Source organism: Lissotriton vulgaris, chromosome 7 (genome assembly GCF_964263255.1).
Source record: "Lissotriton vulgaris chromosome 7, aLisVul1.2, whole genome shotgun sequence".
Taxonomy (NCBI): Eukaryota; Metazoa; Chordata; class Amphibia; order Caudata; family Salamandridae; genus Lissotriton; species Lissotriton vulgaris.
Window position 1 is genome coordinate 645,388,947 of NC_141695.1, and position 12,905 is coordinate 645,401,851.

At 42.7% G+C, this 12,905-nt stretch overlaps 1 protein-coding gene across 1 annotated transcript in view; it reads right to left on the minus strand.

Moving 5' to 3' along the window:
- Positions 1 to 12,905, minus strand: part of CA10 (carbonic anhydrase 10 (inactive)) — a 724,792-nt gene that overhangs the window by 35,346 nt on the left and 676,541 nt on the right. The window contains exon 7 of the mRNA XM_086928760.1: positions 3,240 to 3,394. Coding sequence (XP_086784886.1) covers positions 3,240 to 3,394 — 155 coding nt within the window. The remainder of the gene's footprint in view (positions 1 to 3,239; positions 3,395 to 12,905) is intronic.

Sequence of the window (12,905 nt, forward strand, 5' to 3'; positions counted from 1 at the left end):
ACATCATGCCACACAATTCAACAGCACACCACATAATTAAACTCTACTACATACCACTCCCCAACTCAGTTCCGTTCATATGCTTTTATTCGGTTTGTGAAACACAACCATACAAGCAGTTATTTTAAAATAGTACATGATAACATTTTGTCCACATGAATACATTAGTCCAAACCATTACATAAAATCTTTTCTTGCGCAAGGTTACATTAAGTGCAACATCTCGCAAAAAGTGCTATATGCAACATGTGCAAATTACTCAATAAAGTGCCATATTCCAGCAGCATACAGTTGTACAAAAACTTGCAAAAGTGCAAGTGCGGTTAACTAAATAAAAAAGATATCATACAATTAATCATTAATGAGCTTTAAGAGGTAACATGTGCAAATTCAGATAATAATAGATTTCCTGGCTGCTATACATTTTAAAATATATGAAGCGACATAAAAACAGACATCTGGGCCTTCCAGAGACAATATTAACTTCATAGCATTTTTGGTGTTACGAACATTATATTTTAAAAAGATAGGTTTCAGATAAAATTTCCTTAAAAAGATATAGAACTTGCAAAACATTAAAAAATGACAGCAACTCTGCAAAGATGAACGATCACATGGGCATGCGGAATTAGAACTGTTTTTCATATCAGGGAAAGCTACTATATGGTGAACAATTCCCAGCCTAAGGCGTGCCAACACAAAGCGATGCGAGTTTCTTGTTACCTCAGTTAAATATAACTGGAAACCACTTCTAAGATTTAATTCTTGATAAAATGTAACAGTTGGTAGTTTCACGATTAAACTTTCCCTGGATCCCCTACTATGTTCCAAAAAGGTTGATTTAATCTCTTTTTTTGATATTGAGGCTGCATATTCTGGTTCCAGGAAAATGTTACAATTGAACAGGAGTTTATACCAATGATAGATATATTTGAGCCAGGGGATACGGGAGCTATGTTCCAACTTCATACAGTCTCTTATGATAGACTGCGTAAACACAGTATCATCTTTCGCCCAAATCAAATGCCATAATAACAAGGGGCGTAGGGCCGCTAAATCTGCAATATAATTCAATCCTACTTCTTGATGTATTATTTGTGTTGAGGCTGAGGTTGGTACACATAATAATCGTTTTATAAAAATATTCTCATCTATCTGCAGTTGTTTTACTTTTTGATGACCCCAAACTTCCGCCCCATATAGGGCAGGTGACACTCACCTTGAATTATAAACACAACCATGTCTTTTATTCTTCGCTCCCCCAATTTAGTAGAGAACCTAAAAATACTATTGATACACCTGTTCATTTTAAAATGTACATTTTCTTGTTCATGGAACCACTTCCCATCACTTGCAAAAGTTATACCAAGATAACAAAACATTTTGATTGATTGCACTTTTGAATTATCTATGTAAAAGGTTCTTGTTGATTTAATCTTCTTACCACATGTCATAGTAAATGTCTTGGTTTTATTAATTAAGAGTTTCCTCCCATTAATAAAAGTTAAAAAATTATCGATAAGTAACTGAAGGCCTTTTTGTGTACGTGATAGTAAAACAGCATCATCTGCATAGAGCAGAATTGGAACTGGTTTCCGGTTTACTAATGGGGCATCAGCAGGAATTTCTTTTAATATTACATCATTTTGGTTAATAAATAATGAAAATAATAGTGGGGCCAAAACACAACCTTGGCGAATGCCTCTTTTCACATTAAAAAACGGAGTGCATTCACCAGCCGGTCCGTAACGCACTTTGCAGGATAACCTCTCGTATAATCTAGCTAAAAAATGTATAATTTCCTTGGGGCCACCGCAGTCGAGTAGTGTGGGCCATAACTCCCCAACTCAAAATACCATTCCACATAATTACCCTCTGTAACACACAATCCCACTCCACATAATTCCATTACACTCTATACACTCTTTCCACTGCACAGCATGGCACATAATTCCACTACACAAATCCATTCCACAGCACACAATTCCACAACTAACAATTCCAATCCCACCCACATAATTCAACTACACACCACATACATACACTCCATAAAACATAGGTAGAAGACATAGGGCCAAATGTAGGTAATCCCAGTTTACCGACTCTTAAATACCTAATCATACCGATTCGGTATTTAAGAACAGGCAAATGGGCCTGGAGGCCCATAGGAATGAATGTCAATTACCGAATCGGTAAATATCGATTTGGTAAAAGGGGGAAACATTGAAGGGTGGCAGAGTATCACTTTGACACCCTGTTGCACCGTCAATTGTGTATGGGTGCACATGTTGCAGACATACATGCCCTAAGGGCATGTATGTCTGCAACATGGCACTGTTGGAAAAGCAAAAACAAATGCTTTTGCAAAGGTTTTCACTTCTAGTTGGTGGTAAATAACAAATCCTTAACTGATGAATGCACTAACTTGAGTGCTCCCTACATCCTGGATTCGGTAATTTACCGAATCGGTATGTTAAGAATTCGGTATTTTACTGAATCCTTAAATTACCGATTCGGTAAAATACAGAATCCTACAAAATGCCACCTACATCTAAAAAGCCCAATACCGTTCGGTATTGGCCGAAATTCGGTAATTTCGGCCGTTACGGACCAGTATTTGGTGACCTACATCTGGCCCATAGTTATTTACAACAATAGCTCTAACTCAAACAAATGCGAGACCTAATGCATTTCCAATGCTTGTTACATAAGCTCCCCCATCTCCTCTCTTTCAACCTCCACCCTCTTCCCGTTATTCTTTCAGCTCACTGGCATTCACTTTCCTCCCAACCCCTACCCACAAAACAATTGCTCTCCCTGTAGTACTCTTTTTTTAAAGTTGTTTTTTTTATTTTCCTTTTTGGAGGGCCTGGCAAATGAAATTCACTGCTAGGCCACTCCTGTTTAAAAACAGGTTTTCACACGCATTAATCTGTTTCTTTTTTTTTACCATTCCAAGATAAGATGGCTGACAGCAATTGTGCCTTAACAATGCATGAAGTGAACATGTTCATGTATATATCATGCCAGCCCATCAAAGTGACAGGAAGCATATGTATAATGACAATTTCTTTCTTTTCTTTTTTTTTACCAGTGCTGAACAGCAGACAGTGATTTTCTGGTTTTGGTTTCCAACTGAAGTTACTGTATTTTTAATATAGAGGGAATACTGACAGAGAGATGTGATAAAAAAATCGAATTAAATGTAACACCAGTGAGTAATTAGTTTATTTACATACCTGCATCCTCGTTATGTAGATTGGTTTGTTCATTATTATCCAGCTTGCTGTTTCATAACAGGGTGGAATTGTCATTGACCCATCATATGTAATGAAACTAGAGGTCTCAGGATACATTTCTTCTATATTAAGTCCTTGCAGTAAATATGCATCATCTGGAAAATAGTGAAATTCAAACATTTAAATATATACAGAGAACTGAACCATTTGTTCACTCTTATATATAGTTGCATGCTTAAAGCAAAAAAAAAAAAATGTTGACACGGGTATAAGTGATTGAAAAAGTATTTTGCACGTAAAGCACAATGCATATGCCTCTGCAGTTGCCATCTGCATCCGTTCCTCCTTTCTCACAGCTTTCAAAATCGAGACCTGGTTTGTGAAAAAAGTAGCTAGTACCCGAGACTCTTTCTGTAGCACTGCCTCTGATTTATATTGCCACACTATTGTTCTACTATTTTGTGTACTTATAGTCAATCTCTTGGCATTCTCAGATGAACGCCCTTCTTCAGGGAACGGGATAGCCGTCTAATCCGTTGCCCTTTACAATATCGCATTGATGGAGTTATCTCTGTTTCTGTCATTGGGTGCATGAAAATGTGGGGGCTGGTGGATGACAGGTGACAGTTGAGGGCAGTGGAATACCACCATGCCTGGACTAGTTAACCATATGTAAAGGAAAAGGAATGTACATTGTCCCTAAAGTACATTGTTCCTAACATACTGAGAAGCACCCACAGTATGTTAGAGAGATTATAAATGTGGGTGCTGATAATGTAATCCCCTTTTGCAATACATACCCAGTACCCCCAGATGTTGGTGGAAATTCCACCTGCTACTGGCAGTAGCAGAACGTCTACCAGACCATTCACCACCAAAGCAGCGTCACTCATTATGAAGAAAGACATTTTGGAGGAGGCCTCATCACTACCATGGCATAAAACTGGTAGGATGGCAGTGCTATATGAAAGAAAACGAAAATATGTTGCAGAGGTGGAAATCTCTCCAGCAAAACTATAAATGAGCCTCTGTGTTTTTGTAACAGATAATCCTATTGATGTTACAAACGTTTGGAAATCTTTTTCATTCTACGCAACCACATCTCATCGTTCTAATGAATATTTTTGTGTCTTTCTGTAAGATACATTTATTTAATTTCCATGTTACAGGAACACAACATTTCCATTCCTGAAGTCATATGGCAATTCTAGATCTCCCATTCTACTGTAGTAAGGATGTGAATGGAAACCTCAGGAAATTTCAGATTTTCGATTATACGTATATCCATCCTTTTGCTTTCCTTCTTGCAATGACAACTAATGTATCGAAATTAGAACTTATTATTTGCCTTTGCTGGAGAGAAAGTAATCATTTGAGTGGGCTTTACAAGGTGGGCCCAAAGTTGCTGCCACACTCCATTTTAGGTCGAGCTTACAGCTCTTGCAGGTGATCTGTTGTATGGACTTTGTGGAGTCCTACTCCTTCCACTGCTTTGGACTCACTTTAGCCTGTGTCAATAAAAAATGGTAGCCTGCAAATGGGGAATATTGCAGCATGTCCCTCCTTTTCTTTCAAGTTAACTCCCATGGAGTATAGCTGCGGGAACAAGCAGCGATGCGCACGCTTCTCGGTGCCTTGGTTTTCTAATAAAAATCATTAATCCAACATCGGCGGGGCATGAGCACTGACATCAGGAGAGTCAGTGTGATTCTTTTTTTTGTTTTTCGCCCTCAGCTGCTTTCATTTTGCTATTGGCGCCACACAGCTTTCGGTTTTACATCCTCTTGACTGTTACTTCTTTAACCATGTGACCTATTAGCCGCCTGTCTATCCTACCAGAAGTTTAGAAAATCAGGCTTTCACTCAGGGGCTCCAGCAGGAGGAATATGCACGGCTTCTTCATAGTATATGAAGCTCAGCCTTGGAGGGGAGGGGAGTCTATCTGGTTGAGAAAGAGGCGCAAGCTGCCTGCTAGCCGAGGTATTCTGGCTCAGCTGAAAGATCACGTGGTAGGTAGACTGCTTAGACAGGATGGCAGCTGCAAGGGGTGAGGCTGGTAAAACACTGCTGTAGGTACGACGATGGGGGTGCCTTGTTTGGCATCAGATGCTATCATGCATAGAGGGTGAGAGGGACACTGGTACAGTAATACATGTGTTAAAAAACCCTTTAAAATACATAGGATACCTACAACAGAATGCGAGGAGTAAAGAGAAAGCCCACCCAAGCATCGCTGGTGAACAAGTCACGTCACTAGGTACAGCCAGAATGGAAACACACAGAGTAGGACAACGGACATGCGGTAGAGGATTAACACATCAAAGAAATAGCAAGGGGTGACCACCAGCTGCAAGTAAGGGCTGTGTGTGGTACACGTGTTAAAGATTGCAGGAATCGCTGTTAGCATGAGCTGAAAGCCATTTTGTACTTGGCAGCCATCTTAGTTAGCCATGTGCTTGCCATGTGCTTTCTCCCTCTCCCAGAGCCTTGCACATGCTCAGAAATGCCTAGCTAGTAGAATGCACCTGCTCCTAGTATAGAACTGTCAGGCTTTTCTTACTTATGTGTTGTTTAGTCTCCCCTCCCACTTCGTTGAGCAAGCAAATTTTGTATACCCATATTAGTGAAAACCCATACATGTATGTGCCAGGACCTCCCCTTGGTTTTATGCTGACTATGTAACCTATGCATATATTATATAAGGCCCCTGTTCTCTGTGCTCCTTAGACTGGCTCCTACAGTGGCCTGAGGGTACCGTATGACGCCGTCTACCTCATCTGAGGTAAATAAATGCATTGTTTTTATATAACAGCTTCCATGCCAATTTCTTCTTTGTTGGTTTAAAGCACCAGGTGTATAAGTGAACCCCTTAGAAGGTTTTTATTTTATCAAATGGCGCCCAAAATGTGGAGCTCATCGGAGGAGCAGTTATCCAAGTGAGTGGTCTTGACAGTAGACAATAATCTACTGAGGAGGACAGGACAGGACTCTACTAAGGAGGTACCCTGCCCACTGAGATTCTCTGTCTCTGCAACCCAGTATATTTCTGGTCTTCCATGATCTGGCGCTCCAGGAGGTAGCCGCTCCCGACGTGGGAACCTTTTTGGTGTGAGTATTATAAAACGACCGATAGGTCACTCGGAACTTGGCAGTGAGAGGCTGGAGATTTGTTCTTGGTAAGGTCGTGAACATGTGCTTGACTTGTATTGGCCAATAATGTGATTATCGTGATTTGTGTGATTATATGTAAATTGCAATTTATGTAGGCAGGCAATGAGGAGATTTTTCTCTAAATTGTGAAAACTTGAACGGCACACATTAAGTTAAGTGCCACTTGGCAAATAATATTGTATATGCGGCAATATTCTTGGCATGCCTGTTCTTAGCACACATCGTAGAATGTGTTGCTTTCTTGGAGGTACCATTATGGAACTAGAATGGAATCAGCCGACTCCCCTGGAGGGGATACCTAAATAGGTTTAGGTATATTAAAAAACGTATTTATTCCTTAGTGACTAAGTAACCATGAATTTAAGTATGTACATAAAAAAGGATCCTGATCTGTGCACTTTAAAAAAGAAAAACAAAATTGTGTACTTTGCAATAACTATGACTAAAATTCAAAATGTTACAGCATTCACCTTAGATACATTGTATTAGATATTAAAAGGCATTCACATCATCTGAGTGAATATGTTGTTGCTGAATGCCTTGAAATGTCTCAGTTTAAAAAAAGACTTTGACGTGCTTACTTTCAGCACCAGAGAAAAAAAAGCTTTCCAACATCTGTGTTTAAACTGTCTCACTGAGAAGAAGCTGATTGACACAACAAATGGGGATTAAACTCTGTCAGGACATTACAAATACAGAAAAAGGTTTTTTTTTCATGAAAAAGGTGCAGAATTCGACGCCCGCTGGTTCAGAGCAACAGCTGCGTAAATAGTATATGGCTATTCCTGACCGCAGGCCACAGAGGGAAAATGCTGCGTCAACTAGATTTTAAGTTAGTGGTAACCTGGTATAACAGATACCCTGGCCCCTGTCAAAGCCAGCAAAGCCATGAGACCTCAAACAAGCTGTTACACAGAAGATAGAGACACAATCAGAATGACACCAACAAAAGCACCTAAAATCCACCCTTATATACTACCATCAGCAAACAAGAGCCAATAACTGTTCTAGCTCACCGACCGCATTGAAAGCAGCACCAACAATACAGAAAAAATATTTGCCTCAGTGATAGACTTAAATTCTGAGGCCGCATATTCTACCAGCCTAATCCCCTCTCGGGACTTCTGCACCCAGCTGTCCCAATTCTTCAGTAAACAAAATCACCAACATCTATTAAGACTTCGAGTCCCAAAGTGACCCTTCTACCCCGCAGCCCTCCTGTCCATCTCTACCAATACCGGACAGACCATCCTGACCACCTGGCCCAACATCACCATTCAAGAAACCACAGAAACCATAAGGCCTATACACTCAAGAGGACCCTCAGACTCCTGTCCTCACCATGTCTTCATCAAAGGACTAGACCCCATCATCACAGCCTTCACCCAACTCAATCATCACAACTACCTACCTAGATGCTTGGAAACTGCTATCGCACACCCCTCCTCAAGAAACCCTCAGTAGACACAAATAAACTAGCCAACTATTGACCTATCTCCCTGCTATCCTATGCAGCAAAAGTCATAGAAAAGATGATTAACAAACATCTAGTCACCAACACGCCATGGCCTTCATCCTCTTGATCTTTCTGCATCTTAAAACATGCCTCCCAGCCTATTTCTATCCAAAAACTGCATAAAACCGGTATTCAAGGTCTTACACTTCGCTGGTTAGTTTGGTCCCCTTCACCTTGGATGCCATCAACCTCATCTGCGGAGTCAATCAAGGATCCCAACCTAGCCACTCTGTTACATTACGTTACTCGCCACCATCATCCGCGTTCACGGAATCAAAATCATATCCTATGCTGATGCCACTTAGCTCATACTCTTTCTCATTGAAAAGATGCCAAACACCCAGACCAGTTTCTCTGACTGAATGACAGAAGTGGCCAGATGGATGAAAACCAACTGCCTCAAGCTCAGCATAGGCAAGACAAAAGTAGTAACTTCGGAAAAGACATTTCGCTCCGGAACTCCACCTGGTGGAGTGCAAAACTCAGACCCACACCCCTCCCAGCAACCTACGCAAAGAATCTCAGAATAGTAATCGACAACCAACTCAATGTGCCTTCTCTTGCATTGCTCCTAAAGCGTGGAATGACCCCTTCACATTAGAGGCTATTCACCTTGCCCCAACCCTGGCTTGGGCCGTACAGCTCCTGCTTCAGCACCAGGATACCCTCCAGAGTAAGTTGTGCACTGTACAAATACACCTAATATACCCTGAGGAAACGCTACCTGTCTGTAACAGGTTTGTCAGTTAGGTGCGTGCATTTGTTTGCTTTATCATCGCTGAACAAAATAATGGAACTGTGGCTCAAAATAATTTTATGTTAAAAATTGCGGAAGTTACACATATCCTTAGGAAAACTGTTTGTACAAAAAATGTTGGCAGTGAAAATTTTTCTTTGCAGTTTTATATACAGCAAATGTGTTCCATAGGCATTAACGCGCTTCACAGGAGCACAGATTACAATGTAGTGTTTTTTGGAGCACTATTAATTGATTTGACAAAGACCACCAGATTAGGAGCAGAAGCTGTTATTTGAACCTTGTTCTCCAGTTTCATAAATGACAGTGATGGCCGTTAGGCCACCTGTCCTGCATTACTACCTGCAAGTGAACAACAAAGTGGTGGTATAAAACATTTTGTGGGGGTCGTTTTACCTGAGTTTTGTCAGCAACTGACATTCAACTGACCTGATTTGTCAGAAAGTGTAGGTATTATGCAGTTGCATCCAAATATGTTCTAAAAGATTTTAATATCAATTATGTATCACATTCTGTATAGGTCTTTTAACAAATGCTAATAAACTTTGAACTGTGGCATGGGTATCCAAACTGATTTGATTATCTGTTTATAACCTCTTTGTCCCTTAGCTCATCTTCTGTTAATTGTAATTTCTGAAAATTGAGTTAGTTTAAATTGATAACGCTGCAGTATATGACCCTGATGAAAAATGATCACTGGTGTGCAGAAAGATTGCTTTTCTTTTAATTAGAGTGGGTGCCAGCAGTTAAGACCTGGACTCTCATTGTTGAACAGTTACATAAAAGAAAGGAAAAGACTCCTCTTAGGCACAAAACACAATTATACCAGATCCATGGTGTGAATGTTTTTTTTTAAACTGGCCCAAATACCAACATGAAACATTTTATCTACGAACACATAATAAACACCTATATCATAGTGTGAGAAACCAGGACCTGTTTGCAGTGTCCCCCAATTTTGCCCCCATTATGTCTACTAGATGCTGGTTTATGACTCTGATTGTGCCCCGGGCTCTGCTAACCAGACCCAGGGCTTGTGCTCTGGTAAAAAGTACATGGTAATTAGATATAATTCTAATTGGTACTGACAGCCTATTTGTAAGTCCCTGTTATATGGTAGAGCATGTAGGTTTAGTGGCCCAGTAGACTTAATGTGCTTAAGTGTGCACTACTGTGGTGCCTGCTGTATATTTTAAAAGCCATCCCTGCCTTTGTTAATATCGGTGAATGCGATGTCAATGTACACCATAATCTATGCATGCATAGCAATGTCAATACCAGTAAAAGTGATGTTGATGTATGCTATGACAAATATACACATAAAAATGAGAATGTCGGTAAATATTATATTACCGTCATGTTACATATATACGTAATTACAAACTTGTATCATTGCTGTCAAATTCACCTGAGATGACCACCCCATCTACCCTGATTCAGAGATATGTGTTTAGACAGGCCCTGCAACATAAACACAAGCCTACCGATTGATAGGTCACAGGTGGGGTTACACTTAGCCTGAAGACAAACTTGCAAACAGGGGAAACCCAGATCTGTCCCAAACATATGCATATACACCACAACCAGGTCCGAGAAGAATGGCCCCAATGAAACTCGTTTGGCAAATGGCGCAGGTTCCCAAAAAACCACAAAGTCAGGTGCCACATGTAGTTAGGAACACTCAGCCAATCAGAACACAGCATGCACATGCAGTGATCACACGCTTCCCATGCTTCCCATGCCAGACATACGGACACATGCATACTGGCCCACATTAGCTCTCCGCGAGGTCAAGAGCCACCTGTATCCCCCTTATTAGATGGTTGTATTTATGGTTCATGACTAGTCCTTGATCTACATGCTTTACAAAAATCTGTAATGTTTTATTGTATCTCAAGAACTATATATAATACCGGCCCAAACTACTCCTCAAAGAGGAAATGACAGTTTGGACAGGAAACAGCATTAACCACCACATCGTGCACCCACAACCAGACAGGAGCCCCAGTAATTAGATTAGTGAGGGGGCTAAAATAAAAGTGTTAGGGAATCTTAGCCACACCAGTAGGTTGGCTTAGCTAGATCTAACCCTCCAAGAGTAAGTTTCTCCCTTTTGGATTTTGGAAGTGTTGGACTTGGTCCTTTTGGCAGGTTCACCCCTAAACTTTTTGCCTTTTCCGTGACCTGATATTAGTAGTTTTTGGCCTCTGTGCACTTTAGCCCAGTGTAAAATGCATGCGCGCTGAGTGCGTGTGGTGAGATTAGCCTGCCCTCCCATTGGAATGCATGGGGGATATGTTTGTCCCTGGTAATTCCTGGTATGAAAGGATTGCAGGGGCGAGTTTAGTATATGAATTTTATATTTAGAATAAATGCTGTGCAATGGTGTGCGCAGATGTATGGTGACTGATGGAGAAATGCCACTTTTAGAAGTTGGCATTTCTGTGTGTGGTGTGTCTGCCTTCCTGATGTGAATTGCATGTCTGGCTTGTGATTGACAGGTGCTGGATGGTGTGGGTGGCTCAAGGAGCCAGGATGAATCTGCCCAGGGGTGAATAGGGAGATCTGCTTGTAGATGGGAGGGAGGAATTTCACCTGGGACCTGAATAGGTCTGTGCCTTCCCTCCACAATGCTGGCTCCGGCCAATGTGCTGCGTCTGATTCCTGAGCCCCCACCTAACAAAGGAGAGAGGAGCTGAGCAAAACACAGTGCTCCAAAACTCCCCTAAGCCAGTTCTAACTGGTATCCCTAAACCCCATGCTGTGACACAAAGGGGAAAAGTAGTTTACATTTCGGGGCTGTGACCTCATAAAAGTGTTCTCGGTTGTTCTGTTCCTGACTTGGGGGGCCTGCTGCTGAGCTCCAGGAGGATCTGCCACCAGGGACTGTCTCCCTGCTGGAGGGCCCTGTGTGCCCGCCTGCCTGGGCCCAGCCTTTGCCCCCTGGACTTTGAACTCTAGCGCCCTGAAGAGTGCTTTACTTTTATTTTTAGGAGCTCTTTATTTTAATTTCTAAGGAGCGCATTGCTCTTTATTGCTGGGAAGAGCTGGTGTCTGGCAGCGCACTGCAGAGGTGCCTGCCGAGGGAATCCCAAGCGTAGGGATTCTCCCTGTGCTACAAACCCAGTGGGAGCCTGTTTTCCCTGCAGCTCTGGGCTGCGAAAAGTTTTCCGAAGGGAACCCCGGCGTAAGGGGTTTCCCTGTGCCTGAGGTGGAGCGGGAGCCCACCCCGCGTTTTTGCCACCTTAGTGGTTTAATTTTAACTTAGCGGGTGCCCACTCCGCATTGCGGCAGCCTTTGATTGCACCTTTAAGCAAGCGAGTGCCCACCCCGCTTTTATGCACCTTTAAGCAAGCGGGTGCCCACCCCGCAGTCCTGCCGCCGAAAGTGAAAGCCGTCTGGAGTCACTGCCATGGCCCAGAAGCTGCCTTACTGTGGGTTGAGCCTGGGTTGTCCACGGAAGCCGGAAGTCAGTGCCAGCTAGAGCGGGGCTCCCATGAGGAGAGGAGAGCCCCACACGGCAAAGAATGAAACCGGAGCCGTATTCCAGCGGGGCCTTCCGTGGTGGAGGGGAAGCCCAGCGCGTTGTGAAGTCTCGGGTCCCAGGTGAAGAGAAGGTGAGAGTAGTCCCTCGAGCTGTGGGAGCTCCCCTGTTGCCTGCCGCCTGGATCAGACGAAGCCTCCCAAGGAAGGAGTCCAGAGAGACCGGTGAGTGGGGCCAAGTAGAGGACCTGGAGGAGGGGGGTGTGTCGAGGCACATTGTCGGTGCTTTCCCCGTAGTTGGTCCCCAGTGGCACAGAAGTGCCAGAATCTCGGCTGATTTATTCATGGCAGACAGCTGCAACGTGGAGGGGCCATTGTGTAAAAAGCCTCAGTGGGGCAGACAGGACGCAGTGAATAGCCAAGCCTACATTTATTGCCACAGCTGCCCCGCCTGACAGTGGACATCTGCAACGTTCGGGGACATTTGTTTTGAAGAGTCCCAGTTGGGACCCCAGAGGCACGGGTAGTGCCAGAGGTATTATTTCTTTGGAGACATTTTTACACAACGAGAAAAGAGTGAAATACACTCTTTGGCCCAGCGCTTTGCAACCCTGTGTTTTACTGCGTTTGCAGGGAGCCCTGACAGGCCTGGGGGTCAGTTATGTGGTAGGGCGCAGAGCTCTAATATGGCGCACAATGGGTTTACGCTTATGGTGCAGGTATAATGTGATTGATGCAC